This window comes from Leptonychotes weddellii, chromosome 1 (assembly GCF_054177405.1).
Source record: "Leptonychotes weddellii isolate Sample4059 chromosome 1, ASM5417740v2, whole genome shotgun sequence".
NCBI classification, from domain to species: domain Eukaryota; kingdom Metazoa; phylum Chordata; class Mammalia; order Carnivora; family Phocidae; genus Leptonychotes; species Leptonychotes weddellii.
The window spans coordinates 83,988,503-84,007,622 of record NC_138369.1 but is presented as its reverse complement, the minus strand read 5'-3'; the positions used below and the strand labels follow the sequence as shown (position 1 = coordinate 84,007,622).

The window sequence follows — 19,120 nt, the reverse complement described above, 5'->3', positions numbered from 1 at the left end:
TCCTTTAGCAAGTTAATATTTATATTTATATTTTTATTGGAACTTCAATAAACTACATCTTAAAATAATCCTCAAATTTCATTTTACACTAAATTCTCAAAGCCTTTTCTTATCTTGCTTTTTGTTAAAATAATTAAAAAGGAAAACATACTTTCTTTCGTATCTGCCTTTTGGTAAAGTTATATTATGGAAATGGAAAGGACCACAGAGCGACTGCCGGTAGACAGGTATTTTACATTTGTGTAGCAACTGACAGCTTTCACAACACTGTTAAAAACATTTCACTTAGGGGCGCCTGGGTGGCTCAGTCGTTAAGTGTCTGCCTTCAGGTCATGATCCCAGGGTCCTGGGATCGAGCCCCGCAACAGGCTCCCTGCTCGGCGGGAAGCCTGCTTCTTCCTCTCCCACTCCCCCTGCTTGTGTTCCCTCTCTCACTGTGTCTTTCTCTGTCAAATAAATAAATAAAATCTTAAAAAAAAAAAAAAGACATTTCACTTAATTCTCGCAATCCTATGAGTCAACATGGCAACTTTTATGCCCATTATATAGAAATAAAATTCAAGGTCAGTGAAGTAACCACATATGAAAATTAGCACCTAAATTTTCTGACTTCTCGTGTAAAAGCTTTTCCATTTCGTCACACTGCCTCTCACCTGGGTCACACACGATAGTGGCTAAGTGGGATCTGAACGACAGTTATTGCCAAGTGGAAATGAGGTCGAGTGAATAAAATAGGAAAAATTTCAATTATTTTGTACTTAAGAAGGGGTTTTATATACAAATACTTAAGTTTTTAAGAATTTAATCAAAGAGAACGCTTCAGAGGTTATGAGGAAACAGAGACACAGGCACTTTATTTGCAAATATCTGTGGGTGTATATGCAGCACTTTTTTCTTGTCTTAAACTTCTGTTTGAGTCACAGTGGCAAATTATAACTTCTTTGAGAAAGGAAGAATTCTGCTTGCAGTATGTCCTCGGGTTTCACAATGGTTTCACAATCCTTACCATATTTTATAAATAAAGAGTTACAAAAAAAGGATTCCCTTTAGATGGAAATAACAATTTCTAAGAGCAACTCAGACTTTTCAAAAACAAATAGAAAGCTAAGCTACTTGGGGCTAAACATACATCTTTACTCACATATAGATCTGTAAGACCTCTTATTTTGGCAAGAGGAAAGAAGAGCTTTAAAAAGAGTAATGACACCCCTTTCAAATAAAAAGAAAGGTGAACAACAGGAAGAGGGTGGGTGTGGGAATGAAAAGGCTCTTCAAGGTGGGCTCAGGCATGGTTTGAATGAATAACATTTTCCCAAGACTAGTTTATTAAGAGAATAAACAGAGCACCCTGGTCAGAAGAAATGAAATCACAGACTTCAAGGATTCTCCTCAAAGTCAGAATTAATAAAACATAACCTTTCTCTTAAAAAATTTTCCCATCTTGGGACGCCTGGGTGGCTCAGTCGGTTAAGCGTCTGCCTTCAGCTCAGGTCATGATCCCAGGGTCCTGGGATCGAGTCCCGCATCAGGCTCCCTGCTCCGCGGGGAGCCTGCTTCTCCCTCTGCCTCTGCCTCTCTATCTCTCATGAATAAATAAATAAAATCTTTAAAAAAAAAAAAAATTTTTCCCATCTTAAAAAAAAATTAATAATTTGCCACTGTGACTCAAACAAAAGAACTAAAGCAGGAAATATCCCCCTAATATAACCTCCCCAAACTCAGACACACACCCACAACGTGCATTATTCTTGAATTCATGTGGCAAGGCATTTCTTTGCAGCTATATATTACCTAAAGCTCTATAATATTTGGTCCCAGAATTTAAAGTAATGTATGATAAGCACTGTCTACAGAAACAAGTACAGTTTGTTTTCCACTCGCTTTCTCTATGCTGACAGTCTCTCACATCATCTAAGCCTTAATATTTACCTGAACCTCCGAATTGGAATCGACAGGTTGTAGTGAAAACCAGGTTTCTTTGCCACTGTGGTTACACAGATCTTCTTTTTTGATGGCTACTTTTCCTACAGGAAAAAAAACAATATAAGGGAAACATTTCTTATCATCATTAGCACTGTAATGTATAATACCTTACAGAAAATATTTTAAATTAATTTGTACCTATTGATACTAAAAAATCCATTTTTATAAAGTATTTTTTTTTCCTCATTAAACTTTTGTTTTATTGGGTCTCAAAATTCTGTGACAGATTTTTGGTCAAGGTGTTTTCTTTCTTTTTTTTTTTTAAGGTTTTTTTCTGTATTCTAAAGAATGAAAAGTGCCTCATTTCCCCCTGCCCCTTGGCAGACCCTTTTCTGGGTCATTTTGAATCAGATGATTAGATAAAAATTCAGCTGTAATTATATGCAACTGCATTTTTCAGTACTTATTCAGATTCACGTTTTCACCCAGAATACATTCCACCATGTAAAAAGCAATGTACAATGATAGTGCAAACTAATCCTCCCAAGCGGTTAAAACTATGAATAAACCGTATGTTCTATCTAGGCAGACCCATCTCCATTTAGTAAGAGTTCATAAAATCCTATTAAAAAAAACAATATCATACATCACTAACAATATTGAAAACTGACTTGAAAATCTGGGAGATTAAAACAACAATTTTAAAATCTGCTTTTATCAAAACATCATAAACACCGCTTATGCTGCTTCAATGCATACACACACACACACACACACACACACACACACACACACACTCAGGGCAGTTCCCTAAAGAGTTTCTACCTCTCAGAGAAAGATACAGTACAATGAACAAAGTTGTATGAGAGGAAGAAACAGAAATGTTCTTATTATAATATAGTATTTGCCATGTTGGTACAAAGCATTTCCTTCCTCAATTCAAGTTTTAAGAAGCAGACACAGTTTTGCATATGACTGGCAATTTATTCCAAGAGTCAACACAAAAGCTTTAACAAAAGATATATACTGAAGACAAAGTTTGCTTTCTTTTATCAAATAAGAATTTTTACTTTAAGGGTCCTAATTATACTTCATGCCCTTTCTCTTCTGACCTATCTTGGTCTTTTAGTTCCACATTTGAAAACTTTAAGGAAACAGTAAAAAATTTCTGTCAAGATATACCAATTTTTTGTGTATCAAGTGGAAAGGAAAGACAGGACAAGAAAACAAACCCAGAAAAACCTTTAAAATTTTATTTGGAATTAGGCAGTGGTGATGGTTGCACAAATCTGTGAATATATACAATGTGTGCATTGTATGTTAAAATAGTGAGTTTTATGGCATGTAAATTACACCTCAATAAAAAATTGTTAAAAAAATTTAACCATATTAAAATTTTGATAAGCTTATCTTCCTTTTCATGAACTGGAACTCAAACTACAAACATTATCTACATATGTGTAATTTTAAGGAAAATATTAAAATACACAGCTACAAATATTTTCTTTAGAAGGGCAACTGTATTAATATATAACCCAAAAGAGAACTACTGAAAATTCATCAGTTATATCCAGTAACACATAAAGCTTGAAACATGTAAAATTTTAAAATTAATAAACTGGTCCTCACAATTAAGCACAAATCCTTCCAACTTCCTTTAAAATATACTGGATGAAATCTAATGTAAAGGTCAAAATCTTCTTGTGAGTATATGGAATTCATAATTCATTCAAATTTTGTTAAGAAACGGCACCAGGAAAATAATATATTTCAGCCTTTGTTTGGTTAAACTTAAGATACAAAATGATGGGAAAACAGAAATTCTTCCAGTACCAAATACACAGACTAAAAGTCAAGTACAGGATTTAGGTACTAACTGTAACACCCAAATATTCTTTATACTGTTGAAGAAGTTCAGGCTAAGAGTCAAATCATACAAATTTCTTGATATGTTTTACCTATAGATTTTATCAAATCCCTGGCAAATCAATACAATACCAGGAATGGCTTAGGATATAGAATTATGACGAAGTATTAAATATTGCATGTCCCAAAGGATCATGATTATCATAATTCTTTCAAGTGGTTCCATGTACCATTGATTCCACTCCAGGTATAAACATTAAGGCAATGTGTAACAGTTTGATATATATATATGCACACATGTACATACAGAAATAGATCTATATATCCCATAGCTGAAGGTCTTACATTTCAAGAACAACTCATTTCCACCTTTAAGAATCTTGGTATCTATGCATCGTTTGTGTTCTCTCCCCAGAAAAATGCACAGATATTATCTGGCATATAATCTTTCTTTTTTTTTTTTTTTTTTAAAGATTTTATTTATTTATTTGACAGAGAGACAGCGAGAGCAGGAACACAAGCAGGGGGAGTGGGAGAGGGAGAAGCAGGCTTCCTGCCGAGCAGGGAGCCCGATGTGGGACTCGATCCCAGGATCCTGGGACCATGACCTGAGCCGAAGGCAGACGCCCAACGACTGAGCCACCCAGGCGCCCTATCTGGCATATAATCTTAAAAGAGTTTACTCACCATCCAGAAACTCACTGGTAGATTCCTGGTTAAGACTCCTATTCTACAATTTCCAGGATTTTTAGATTTATACATAATTTATGAATATGTATGTTGATATTTACAAGTATCACCAAAGCAAGCCCCCAACTTAAAAACAGAGTTTTTAAAAAAGTTTATTTGGAAGTTTACTGGTTTGATTCATTTATTCTTTCAACAAATAGTCACAATGGCACTGTGCTTTAAATGCTGATGTAATTTCCAGGCTCCCCTAACCAAAGTATATTTTACCAGCAATGCTTCTGAAAACTAGAGTAGGAATCTACCTAATCCATTTATGACTCACAACTCAGATCACTGGATATACATCTTCTCTGTCATAGGTGCCTTTCCCAAAAGAGAATCCTCTCTTAGTTCATAGGTAAAAATTGCCAGAAGCCAAGTACCTTCTTCCTCCTATTTCCTATCTCATGCATCCATGGTACTCACTATCATGAAAGAGTTGAATGGTTCTTGTCTTCTCAAAGGGAAACCCTTCTCTGATCAGCTGCATAAATTTTGTGACTCTAATGGTTCAAAACATAGTTTAGTGTTTACTATTTTGAACAAACTTAACTCATTACCTTAGTGGTAATGAAATCAACCACCTCAAAACAAAACAAAACAAAAACAAAAACAAAAACACAACAGCAACAAAACCTCCCAGGAACAAACTACCCAACAATTTAAAGGTACTATTTCATTTCCCCACTGTCCTGACAAACTCACAGACAGAAAGAGCTTAGACCAAACATAAATACATACACATACACATACCAGATGCTGTATTAGTTCCTTAAAATAAGACAAGGAGAGGAAACACCATAAGAAATGAAGGAACTGTGGGCACAGAAACCATCTCTATTGGTCTCTAAGTAAAAAAAAAAAAAAAAGTATTCTCAGCTTTCCAGCACCACTTCTAAGCAGCATTTTCTTGCCATCTATAAAAACTGTGTTATATTTGGGTCCCATTTTTAGACACAACCTATTCTTGGAAATTTCATCCTGATACAGATCACCAATTGGCAAATCTTGACAGTCCTGTTCCTACATGGACACTAGTAGAAATGGCTGAAAGAGCAGATAAAAGCAGTGACAACTGTGACCGCCTATTCAGGATGAAAAAGGACCAGAAGACTAAATAAATTCTGGCAGATAGTCAACAACAGCAGTTTAGTCAACAGCAAAACTTTGATGCTGCCTTAGTACATAGAGTTTAGGTAGATACCTTTTGTTCTCTGTGGTAGCAGTCCAGTGTATCAATGGTCTACAATAAATCATACTTCCTTGATCTATGCCATTGTGTGGTCCCCTCCACCAGACTCTGGGTTTGACCATGTCACCTGCTTTTGCCAAATGGGACATCAGCAAATGTGATGCAAGTAGAATCTTAATTAATAAACACCTGTGCAGTAGGGTTTAGCCTCTTAAAACCCCAATATCATGTGGAAAGGAAGACCCAGATAATAGCCAGCACCAGCCATCAGATAGAGGAGTCAGTCCATTCAGTCCAGTCAATTTCCCAGATAACTGCACATCAGCGACCCCAGGTGAGACCAGCAGAAGAACCACCCAGTTGAGCTCAGCCCAAATTGACAACCCTCAGGATCATGGCCAAATATATGGTTGATGTATTAAGCCACCAAGTACTGGAATGGTTTGTTATGTAGCAATAGATAACTGATACAGACCCTATGCAAACGGATATAGAAGTGTAGTCTTAGGCAATTTTTAAACGGTAGGTTTGACTTCAGAGCTAAATGCCAGCAGAAATGACAAATCGAAGAGTTGGAAAAGACCTTAAGGAATCTTACTTTTAAACTCAGCCTTATTTTATAGATAAACCAGGCCTAAGAAGGTAAAGTCATGTGTTTAAGGTCACACAGCTAGTAAATGATAGGGTCATGAATGGAATTCAGGTCTCTGACATCCCAGTGAAATTCTTTTATACTGTGATGAACTGAGGGAAAAGAAAAAAAGTTGCCAAAGTCTACTAAGATAACCACAGTTTAGTTGTTTGAGAGAGTGTGTCTCTCTCAAACTAAAATACCTAGAAAATACACATAAGATAAAATATAGGGGCACCTGGGTGGCTCAGTCATTAAGCGTCTGCCTTCGGCTCAGGTCAGGATCCCAGGATCCTGGGATGGAGCCCTGCATTGGGCTCCCTGCTCAGCGGGGAACCTGCTTCTCCCTCTCCCTCTGCCTGCCTCTCCCCCTGCTTGTACGCTCTCTCTCAAATAAATAAATAAAAATCTTTTAAAAATTACACCTAGTTAAGTCTCCTGCCCTGGGGAGAATCCACATTTTTTTCGGCTTGGAAAAAGGAAATCTCTAGGATGTGAGAACAGGAAAAAAATATGGGAAGGTAGACTACAGTGCTTGTGTTTCTGCTCTCGCTAACTCTCTCTCTCTCTGTAAAATAAGTAAAATCTTCAAAAAAAAAGAAGATAAAATATATGTTTTAATTTTCATATTATGATTCTCACTGGAAATGGAAATACATTCCTACATAAAGTTTTTCTCTTCTCTTTTTCTTTCCTTTTAAGAGAAGACACTATACCTTAGAACAATATATCATACAGTAAAAGATTTTTAAAACCTTAATTTTGCAACTTCCTATCTTTTTATTGCATAGTTCCTACATCTCAAGTTTTTAACTGATCCATAATCGAGTTTTTTCACTAACTACCTGGCATATGAAAATGCCTAATATAAAATATTATGCCCAATATTGATAACAGTTGTTACTTCTAGGAAGGGGAGGGAGTCAGTAGTCAAAATTAATTAGGATTATCTGTAATACCACAATTTAAAATTCTCCTACAAAAAGAAAAAAATTCATATATTACTTATACAATTAAAAATAAAAAACAAACAAGCTCTTAAAACTGTATTTGACCAGTATACATTCTCAGATCTTCTTAAGTTTGAAAGATGGTTCTCTCAACTCTAGTTCAAATTTCATTTCTAGAAAATGCTATGGCACTGTTTAATCTATAACTTGGCAACTAAGAGTTACAAAATAATTGACTGAACCCAATTTTCAATAGCTCAAATTTTTTTAAAAAAAACAACCCAACTTTATGAGTTAATGACAAAAGAAAATGTTAAACTACAAAAACATCAAAATTCATAAATGAAAACCATTTTTCAACTTTAAATTAAAGGGTACGTACAAATTGAGTTTGAGTTTCCCATATGTAAAAGGAAAAAAAAAACTGCTACTAAATGTAGAAATTTTCTCTCTTAATAAAAATAAATTTATTTGCAGGGCGCCTGGGTGGCTCAGTTGGTTAAGTGTCTGCCTTCGGCTCAGGTCATGATCCCAGGGTCCTGGGATCGAGCCCCACATCAGGCTCCCTGCTCTGTGGACAGAGCCTGCTTCTCCCTCTCTCTCCCTCTGCCTGCAGCTCCCCCTACTTGTGCTATCTCTCTGTCAAATAAATAAATAAAATCTTTAAAAAAAAATAAGCTTATTTGCAAACAAAAGTTCTCATACCAAATTATGCCTTTCTGATACCACTCCACAAAAAACGGATTTTTACTTAGAGGCACCTGTGTGGCTCAGTCAGTTAAGCGTCTGCCTTCAGCTCAGGTCAGCAGGGAGTCTGCTTCTCTCTCTGCCTCTGCCCCTTTCCCCCCACCTCCCCGCTTGTGCTCTCTCTCTCTCTCTCTCTCAAGTAATAAATACAATCTTAAAAGAAAAAGAACTGATTCTTACATTTTTTTGCTTAAAGTACAATTGACTTGCTTTAAAAACAAAAAGCAAAGCACAGGGGAACTTTTGGAAATCATAACAATAAACCTCAACAAAAGGCCTTTTCAATAAATACTGTATGATGATTATAACTATGTGCAAACAATGAAAATTACAAAACATTTTCTTAAGAAGACATGATAATCAGAGACACACTCTCAAGGATCACTCATAATCACCAAGAGCTTTATCCAATCCTTATCCTGCTCTACCTCTCTCTAGTTGTTGACATTAAAAGATCCCCTGGCCTTCTGAGATATGAATCTCTCCTCTCTTCCCACCCTCCTGATAAACTTTTATCAATCTTCACTGAAGCCTCATTTTCCTTATCTGCTCCCAGGACAACTTCATTCATTCCAGCAGAGGCATGAAGTATCACTTAATGCTAATGACTCTCAAATTCACCTCTCCAGCTCTTCTCTCAGCCTCAGATCTGTATTTCCAACAGCCAACCAACCACCAGTCCACCAAGATGTTCCCCAGGTAATACAAGTTTAACTTGTTTGAAATCAAAGTCATCCTCTCCTCTTCCCATCCCCCACTCAAAACTGAATGGTCCTGCAGTGTTCTTTATCTCAGTTAACGACAGCCATAGAAACAAGATTCTTTTTAACCCTTTCCTTTCTCACATCCCTTTATCCCCTTAAAGTCCTCAAATCCTACCTGCAGCTCCTCCAGTGAAGTACATTCCCTCACCCGCATTCCCACCGCTATTGCCCTTTGCATCTCATCTGATAATAGCCTCCCTGACTCTAATCTCTCTAAACCATAAACTACAGATTACATATGTAAAGTGTGTGTATATATACTTTAAAAGAATATATACAGTTACATATAACTACATACATGTACATTTTACATATATAATCTAGCTTTGCGCAGTGGCAGTATCGTAGCCAATGAGGTTTATACATATATAATCTATAGACACTGAGTTTGGACTTTGGAAGTACCACTGTCTGCCACAGAAAGTTGTTAAACCACGAAAGTATTCATGTATATATAGTTACATGTAATTTTTAAAAGGTTTCTCATTCTTAAAAGGCTCAGCACTACTGTCTTAGGATAAAGTCCAAAATCCTTAGCACAGCCTTCAGGGTCCATCACAAATTGGCCCCAATTTATAGTCCCTGCTTATTTCTACTGCCCTCTTCCTAAGTAATTTATATATTCCAACAGATACACCACAAACATGATTTATTTTTTATCCTCTAATGCTGCTAATCCCTATTACCTGGAAATTTCTTCCTTTTCCTAAGTAGTCTGTTAATCCTCCACCAAACAAGACTACCTGTTCTCCCAAGTACTCTGTTCAGACCTCCAGCAAAGATCCAATTATAACAAATTAGAGTATAAGTGTGCCTCTTTGATAGCCTGGGAATAACATGAGTCTTACTCATCTTAGTATTCCCATCCTTTATATGCCACACAGAAGTGTCCGTAAATGGCTGTTTAATTGAATTGAGGATGGGGCCTCAGGAGTGATTCATAATTGAGGGTTTTCTAGAAAGAGAAGAGTCCGCATATAAATAAAGAAGTCAGAAGAAGAAAGACAACTAGGAAAATACAAAGTCATTAAATTGTATTTTCCTTGGCTTTCAACAAGTTGAATAAGCAATCAAACGAGTCAAGTATGACAGAAGCAGATAAGGATTCAGCACTCCAAAAATGTCTATTGTGACAAAGGAAAAAGTATTTGTTAAGTATACATCTGACAAAAGTTAACATATTTAACAAATAAGTATGCATAAGAACAACGAAATCCATCCAAATGAAAAATAGGCATAAGAATGAAAAACTAGTTCATAGAAGAAAAATGTAAAAGACATAAACACATGAAAAATTCCTCAAATTCACTGATAATCAGAAAAATACAGTTAAAAAATATTATTTTTCACCTGTCAAATTGGGAAAAAATTTTTTCAATGCTAATATCCAAGAATAACCAGGGCATGGTGAAATGATTATGCCCATGCCATGTTTGGGGGAATTTAAATTAATAAAGTATTTCTGGGGGCCAATGTAAAAAACAGAGAGAGAAGAAATTTTAAAAATATTGATACCCTTTAATTCAGTATTTTCACTTCTAGGAATTTATTCTAAGAAAAAGAGACAAGCAACAGTTTATGCAAGAAGGATGTTCATAGGGCGCCTGGGTGGCTCAGTCATTAAGCATCTGCCTTCGGCTCAGGTCATGATCCCAGGGTCCTGGGATCGAGTCCCACATTGGGCTCCCTGCTTGGCAGGAAGCCTGCTTCTCGCTCTCCCACTCCCCCTGCTTGTGTTCCTGCTCTCGCTATCTCTCTCTCTGTCAAATAAATAAATAAAATCTTAAAAAAAAAAAAAAAAAAGAAGGATGTTCATAGCAACACCATTAAGAGCACCAAAAATCTGAAAACATAATTGTTCACCAACAAAGAAGTAGCTCAAATAATACATTTCTTTACAAAGGATATTATTTAACAAATATTTTTGGAAAATACTTTATGACAGGGGAAAAGGATCATTAGATGAAAAAAAGGAAAAAACTGAATAGTGCAATGTAATAATACAAATGCATAAAGAATGGGAAGAAATACACAAATTATTAACTGTAGTTATTCCTGTTCACAGTCACTACTAGTCACTAAGAACATGTAATAGTTTTATAATTAAATATATATACTGTTTATTGAAAGGCTATTTGATTTCCTCTAAAATGATTCTGACAAACTTCAAAAAAGGTTTGTCAGAAAAATGTAGAAGCAAGATTACAAAGATTTAAAAAAAAAGAAGCAGTAAGCAGAAGGATACAAACCACTTGTTAAGGAGTTCAGGAGCAAAAGCGGAGGAAACAAAATTAGGTGGTAGTTAAGAGGACAAAGTCAAATAAAGCTTAATCATTTAAACTGTGGAAGACTTTTCAAATCAGAAAAGAGAGAAAGGGATGACAAAATTCATGATACTAAAAAGTGAGAGGATAATACATGTAAATGGTAGACCTCTACCTGTTATTAAAATATAGACACTGGAGCAAAGACCACGATGACACAAGTGTGTCCATTTAGCTTTGTTCTACTCCATGCCCATAGATCACACCCCAGTCTTAGACAATTATTTAAGAAACAGAGTTAATGGTCACCAACACAGCCAGAAAGAAAAACACATGTCTAGATTAAAGCAAATTATTACTTCTAGTGAAAAACTTGAAAAATATATGTTCTTTGGGGGATCAAACACTGTGATCTTTGTATAAAAACATTCTTTGACCCATTCAGCAAATACTTACCAAACATCTACTAAATGTAAGGCACTCTGGAGCGACAATCTCTATCTTCATAAATATCATATTCAACTAGAGAGTCTAGATATTAAACAACAAACTGATGAACAAGTGTAATGAATACTATGGAAAATGCCCCATCAGGTATTTTGGAAACATATGACACCATGACTGGGGGCGGGGGGGAATCAGTCAAGATACTTCCAAAGTGTTACCGAAGCTGAGCATACAAATTAAAAATGAGACTCACAAATGAACTTGAAGACTAAAGAAAAGGATTAGAAATGTTGAGCATGTATTATTGTTATTCTGTTGTTTTCAACACTTTATACTTAGTGAAAGAATGAATATAAACACTAATGCTGTGATTAAAGATAATTATGAATAGTACATACCTATACGAAGATCTCTTTGTAAAACATTCTTATCATAAACATAGAAAGACAAATACTGGAAAGTTCTTGGAATCTCAAAGTAAAATTCTTCACTGAAAAATGGGCTAGAGAGAAAAGAGGAAAGTTCATTAAATTTAAATCTCACAGTGTTCTCCTATAGTATTTTCAATAAAACAAATTACAGACTAAAACACCATAGGGAAAGTTTCAAAAGCTCCAAAATTATTCTCTATGCTAAATTACAACTAAATCCTGTACAAACCAAGCGGAACTCTGAGAGGACCTCAATTGCCAGGTTAAGGTCTGAACAGCTTTTTAGGAGTCCTAAGGACAGAAGACCCAGTTATTGCCTGGGGTCTTGTTCACCTAAAGTGGACACAAATGAGAGTTCAGGATAATGTCATGCACACCCATCATCATCTCAGAAGTATGTATAGCTATATTAATCACAATAATACATAACACAAATGGGTAATGTTATGTAAAGCATTATTTTAAAGTAATTCTAAGAAACTAAAACCGGTTTTTTTTTTAAAAAAAACAGGGTTTTTAAAAAATCAACTTTATTAAGGTATAAATTACATGTAATAAAATCTAATTTAAATGATTGGGGTGCCTGGATGGCTCAGTCACTTGGTTTCTGCTCAGGTCATGATCTCTGGGTCATGAGATCAGCCCTGCATGGGGCTCATGAGCTGGGTGTGGAGCCTGCTTAAGATTCTCTCTCCCCCTCTCCCTTTGCCTCTCCCGTTGCTCATGCACATGTGTGCTCTCTCTCTGAAATAAATAAAATCTTTTAAAAAAATGAAATACAGTGGTTAATGATTTGATAAATTTATAAACCTGTGTTGCTTCCATCCCAATCAAGATATAGTAACATTTCTATCTCCCCATAAAGTTCCCTTATACTCCTCTGCAGTATTATATAGATCTAAGAATTTCATATAAATGGAACTAAATAGTATGTACTCTTGTGCCTAGCTTCTTCACTCAGTTTAACAACTATGAGATTTTTCCATTTTGTTGTATATATAAGTAGTTCATTTGCTTTAATTGCTGAATATTCCATTCATGAATATTCCACAATCTAGTCTCCTAGTAGTCATGTGAGTTGTTTCCAGTTTGGGCTATTAAAAATAAAGCTGCTATAAACATTTTTATACAAGGCTTTTTCTGAACATATGTTTTCAATATTTTTAGATAGGTAACTAGAAGAGTGGAATTGCTAAGTTAAAAGGTAGGTGCATTTTTAATTTATGAGAAACCGTCCAATTGTTTTCCCACATTTGTGGCCCAAACAAATATGTAGCATTTACTTTTACCAGCAATGCAGGAGAGCTCCAGTTATTCCATATCATTGTCCACTTCTGCTACTGAAAGTCTTTAAAATTAGCTATTCTACTGAATGTGATATGATAAATCTTTACATCTGTGTAATCTCTACCCCAATCAAGATACAGAACATTTCTATCTCCCCAGAGAGTTCCCTTGTGCAATCACCTTCTCCATACTGTCACAGGAACCAGTAATCTGATTTCGATCATGACACATTATGTTCAAGAATCTATAGTGACAGAAATGATTTTAAACTGCATTTCCTTGATGACTGATGATGATGAATATTTTTTCATGTGCTTGCTGGCCATTTGTATATATATTCTTTTGGGAAATAGCTGTTCAGTTTTTCCCCACTTTTTTAAATGGGCTTTCTTCTTACTGGTTTTGTTTTTGTTTTTAAATAAATTCTAGATGCAAGTCCTTTGTCAGAATCTTTTCTCCCAGCTGTGGCTTACCATTTCATTTTCTTGACAGTGTCTGTTGAAGAGCAAAAGGCTCTGATTTTGATGAAATCCCGTTTATCAATTTTCCTCTTTTATGACTAGTGATTTCTGCATCCTAAGAAATCTTTGCCTATCCCCAAGCTGCTAAGACTTTTTCCTATGAAACAGCTCATTTTTAGATGTTTAAGAATGTTATTTTGATGTTTAGATTCTATGAAGACATGAATCTCTAAAATGCTAGTAAATATCTTTTGTTAAGAGCACCTCTTTCCTGAGAATGCTTAAAGAACTAAAGGATACTTTGAAAATGTCACCATAAAACGCAACCTCTTTAGGATGTCACGACTTAAAAAGAAGCTGAAATGCAAAGAAAAATACTCTTACAGAAGTTATTTCAATCTTGTCCAGGAAACAGTTGACTCAGCTTTTTAGTTGTTTATAATGCCTGGTCAACTTTTGTCAATGTACGTTTTTTTTTTTTTAAGATTTTATTTGTCAATGTATTTTTTTTTTAAGATTTTATTTATTTATTTGAGAGAGAGAGAATGAGAGATAGCACGAGAGAGAAGAGGGTCAGAGGGAGAAGCAGACTCCCTGCTTAGCAGGGAGCCCGATGTGGGACTCGATCCCGGGACTCCAGGATCATGACCTGAGCCGAAGGCAGTTGCTTAACCAACTGAGCCACCCAGGCGCCCGTCAATGTATTTTTTACTTCAAATGTAATCAAAATAAACTTTTAAAAGTTGGTCTATCAATGGGGCACCTGGGTGGCTCAGTGGGTTAAGCGTCCACAACTCTCGGTTTGGGCTCAGGTCATGATCTAGGGCCATGGGATGGAGCCCAACACAGGGCTCCCAGCTCCACGATCATTGTGGAGTCTGTTTCAGATTCTCTCCCTCCGCTCTCTCCCCATGTGCACTCTCTCAAATAAATAAATAAATAGATAGATAGATAGATAAATAAATAAATAAAATCTTTTAAAAAGTTGGTCTATCAAAATAACTAGAATCCTCTATTAATCTCAACATAAAAATTGACACAAAAACAACTATTAGGGGGCGCCTGGGTGGCTTAGTCGTTAAGCGTCTGCCTTCGGCTCAGGCCATGATCCCAGGGTCCTGGGATCCAACCCCGCATCAGGCTCCCTGCTCCACGGGAAGCCTGCTTCTCCCTCTCCCACTCCCCTTGCTTGTGTTCCCTCTCTCCCTGTGTCTCTGTCAAATAATAAATAAAATCTTAAAAAAAAAAAAAAAACTATTAGGCAAAGACATGACATATTTAAGTATTTTCTCCTTTGCATCATTTTATAAACAATTATAAAATGAAGAATTTCCTTTATATATCACATGTACATATTCAAATATTATTTTCATTTATTTTATTTTTTAAGACTTATTTATTTATTTGGGGGGGGGGCAGAGGGAGAGGGAGAGACGGTCTTAAGTATACTCCATGCTAAGTGCAGAGCTGGCCACTGGGCTCGATCTCACCACCCTGAGACCACAACCTGAGCCAAAACCAAGAGTCCAACACCTAACCGACTGCCACCCAGGCGTCCCTCAAATATTATTTTTAAAATACATTCTAAAACCAAGTAAGAACACCACAGAATTATTCACTAAGTCATCTGTATCACTGTATCACCACAATGTCGACAATCCCCACATCTGGGCGCCCACATCTTTATTTAATTATTAATTAATCAATCCATCTGAAGAAAACTTTTCAATGGGTTGGTAAGGAGCATGATGAGACATAGTTTTAAAAACAACATTCTATTGCTATCACTGACATATGATCATACATGACTCCTAAGGAAATTCCTGGCATGGGGAAGAAAAGCACTGGGCATAAGCAGTATGGCTGTTTATATACCACTCACTTTTTAAAAGAATTTGAGGTAAAAACTTATGAGCTATAGATTCTATATGTCATTCTTCCTTACCCGTTACGAAAACTCTATATCCAGACTACCTATAAAAACTATAATATCCAGAACCCATAAAGATCTAAATGGTATCTACTGACTCTTGACTTGATACCTTATCACAATAAGGGAAGAAAACACTGACATGAAAGCAAGGTCAGCAAGGGTTTATATTACACATTCTTTCACCTTATTCTGCAAGGAAAAGTGCTAGGGGTCACCTAGAATCCAAGAAGCACCTAGTCTAACTATTGAAATAACCTAAGTCTTAAAATATCTTCCAAGTTGCTAAGTAGCTAGAAAATAATTTAAGATGGATAAAAATAATCTGTTTCATCATCTTTTCCCAACACAAATATCTAGAAAGGCAGGGGTTTAAAAAAGAAAAAGTAAGCTAATTTTAGTTACTAACTTACAAAGCTACATATTAGAAACTACCACAAGTATTCAATTTATGGACAATTACTAGCTTTGTATATCACTGATTTTTGTGCGATATGGAATCAGTGTACATTAAGTAACAAACTGAAACTGAGACAGTTTCAGGTTCCAATCTCCGTTTTGCTCCTAACTTCCTATATTATATGCACAAATTATTCAGCCTTTTGGTGACTCAGTTTCATCACGTATAACATATAAATAACAACAGAATTCTAAAAGAACAGGGACAGGTGATTTATGACTAAAGATGTGAAGTGTATTACTTCAAATTTTGGGGGGCTACTAAGTATTTTCAGCTTTATACAATGCCTTTCCTATGAAGAACACTATAGACATTCAAAATTATAAACACTGACAATAAAGACACAAAGGGAAAAGCTCCAGAGGGAAAAAAAAGGAGGGGGAGAGCATAACGAAAAAAGATTATGAAAAAAAGAGCATCAAAAAATAAATTCCCAAAACGCAATTTACAGGAGTCATGACATTCAGTACTTCACCCACCACACGTTCATTCCGACAACTCCCCATGCCCTTGTTTTGACTCTTATCTCTGACCACGACCGCATCCTGCCAGCACAGCTCTGCGCTAGAATTATGTCCACAAACACTATTACAGGGCAGAGGTGGCACACTCCAATTTTATGAATTAGAATATACTAGGATACTCTGAGTGCTATTACACTTTCAAAAGATGAGAAATTTACCCAAGAATTCATTCCCTTACAATGCCCTACTTAGTTCAGTGACTTGTATAACTTTAAGAAGTAATTTATTCTCAAGAGAAATAAAACAATGATGTACTCTGAGAAAAGTTCAAATGAATAGGCAAAACTTAGCCTAAAGAACAAACTGAGGTATATGATAGTTGTTTTCAAAAACTTGGAAGATGTCATGTCAAATATGGATTGAGGTGTGTTCTCCAGAAATCCAAGGGATAGAATTAGCAACAATTAAAAGGAAGATATATTTTGAGGCAATGAAAAGCCACATGAAAGCAAGCACTGCATTTATCTTGCTCTCTTGGATGTTTGAATAAATAGCACCCAGCAAGCTCTTGGCCTATAGTAGGTTCTCCTTTTGATAGACACTAATTGACTAAATATAAGAACTTTCTAAGAGTCAGAATTGTTCTAAGACCAAATAGGCTGCTTAGGAGGCAATGAACTCTTTGGTCACTGGAATGAACATTATTAAGCAAATGTCAGATGACTGCTTGTCAATGATAATTGTCAGAAGGAACCAAGCATAAGACAGTTGATTACTCCAGCTCAATAAACATTAAGGCTCCTTCAAACACCGAGATTCTGTAATTCTAAAAACAAATCCAGAATGTAAAAGAAAAGTTTCAGATAAAGAAAGTCTTTTTGATGATTACAGTCTGGAAAATGTATAAAATTTATTAATCAATATATATCATATGAAAGATAATTTACCAATTTTTTTAACAAACCTTAAAGACTTTTCAACAACTTGGGTACGATAAACCTCTTCCTGGTCCAAATTTATGGTGCAGAAACAATCTCTCATTTTGTTGGGTCCAAGATATGGCAATAAATTTTTCGCTTCACCTGTTGGCACAAAAATTGAAATTGGTGTTAAATACCACCAGCTGCTTCATGCTAAACCTTATACAGGATGAATTCAATCCAAAAGAACATGTAAGACATAGCACAAAAAAAACCCCTAGTGATTACAGAAAGCAGGTGATCAACTTGGTCCAGTGAGACTGAAGAGAAGAGCTGTGTGTAAAGGGGAGTGTGAGGTCATATTATACCGTGGTTTCCCTGCTTCTAGAAAGGGCAATCCCCCCACTTGTGCTCTCCAGCCGAATCACCAGCCACCTCAAGGACTTAACTCCACAATTAATCCCTTTCCTGCATCATCATTAATTTTCCTTACTAGTGGATCACTCCCATCAGCACATAAACAAGCTTTTAATATTTCCCAATTAAAAAAAAAAGCACAGAAAGAAAAAGACTCTCCCTTGACTCCACCTCCTCCCTTGTGGTATTCCATTTCTAGACTCCCTTTCAGAGTAAATCTTCTCAAAAGCAGTGATTTCTAGTCACATTGTCTTTAATTTCTCACCTTCCATCCATTCTTCAACCCTCTCCCCAGTCAGCTTCTAACTCTCTGATGACATGGCAATTGTTCTAGTGAGGGATACCAATGCTTTCCATATTGCCAAATCCAATGGCCATTTCTCTGTCCTCATCATACCTGATCTGGCGGCACTATTTAGTAAAAGTGAACACTAACATCCCTCCTTTAAAATGCCCTTTTCTTGGCTCCCAAAATACAATATTCCTGGCTTTCCTCCTATATCCCTGGCCCTCTGCCTACCTCTTTCCCTCCTCACCTCTAAATATTGCAATGCTTCAGGGCTTAGTTCTGGACCATCTTCTCTTCTTTTCCTGTGCAAACTCCTTCAGTATGCTGTTAATGCTGATGTCTCTTAGGTCTCCATTTCCAGGCCTGATCTCTCCTCCTCAACACTAGATGTGAACTCCCCTGCTCCAAAACCATTCCATTTTACTTAGAATCCAATCCCATTTCTAAATTCCCATTTTCATGGTCTACATTGCTCCACTGTCTTCTCTCCGGCCTCTTTTCCTCCCACTCTCCTCAGTGTTCACCCTCTTTCCATTCATCAACCATGCCAAGTTCATTCAAGCTTAAGGCCTCTATTTGGAATGCTCTACCCCTACAACTTCACATGGCTGGCTCTGCTTATCATTCAGGTCTCAGCTTAAATGTCGCTTCCTCAGAGAAACCTTCCCTGACTATTCTGTCTCAAGTAGATAATCCTGCTACCATAATCTATTTCTCTGTTTTCTTGATAGCATTTATAACTATCCGAAACTAGTAATTTTTACGTATTTCTTTTCTGCATCTCTCATTCTCGAGGTCTGAGAACTTGTTAATCACCAAAATCTAAAACCATGACTGTCATAGACACTTGAATGAATATTTTTTTTTATTCTTATGTTAATCCCCATACATTACATCATTAGTTCTAGATGAAGTGTTCCATGATTCATTGTTTGTGCATAACACCCA

At 36.1% G+C, this 19,120-nt stretch overlaps 2 protein-coding genes across 3 annotated transcripts in view; both read right to left on the bottom strand.

Annotated features, from left to right (window-relative positions):
- Positions 1–19,120, bottom strand: part of PXYLP1 (2-phosphoxylose phosphatase 1) — a 336,729-nt gene that overhangs the window by 41,212 nt on the left and 276,397 nt on the right. The gene's annotated exons all lie outside the window — the stretch shown is intronic.
- RASA2 (RAS p21 protein activator 2) overlaps positions 1–19,120 on the bottom strand; it is a 126,025-nt gene that overhangs the window by 84,545 nt on the left and 22,360 nt on the right. For both annotated transcript variants that reach the window (XM_081827252.1, XM_081827257.1), the window contains exons 2-4: positions 17,511–17,628; positions 11,912–12,015; positions 1,930–2,024 (exon numbers count right to left, since the gene is read on the bottom strand). In XM_081827252.1, the coding sequence (XP_081683378.1) occupies positions 1,930–2,024; positions 11,912–12,015; positions 17,511–17,628 (317 nt within the window). The remainder of the gene's footprint in view (positions 1–1,929; positions 2,025–11,911; positions 12,016–17,510; positions 17,629–19,120) is intronic.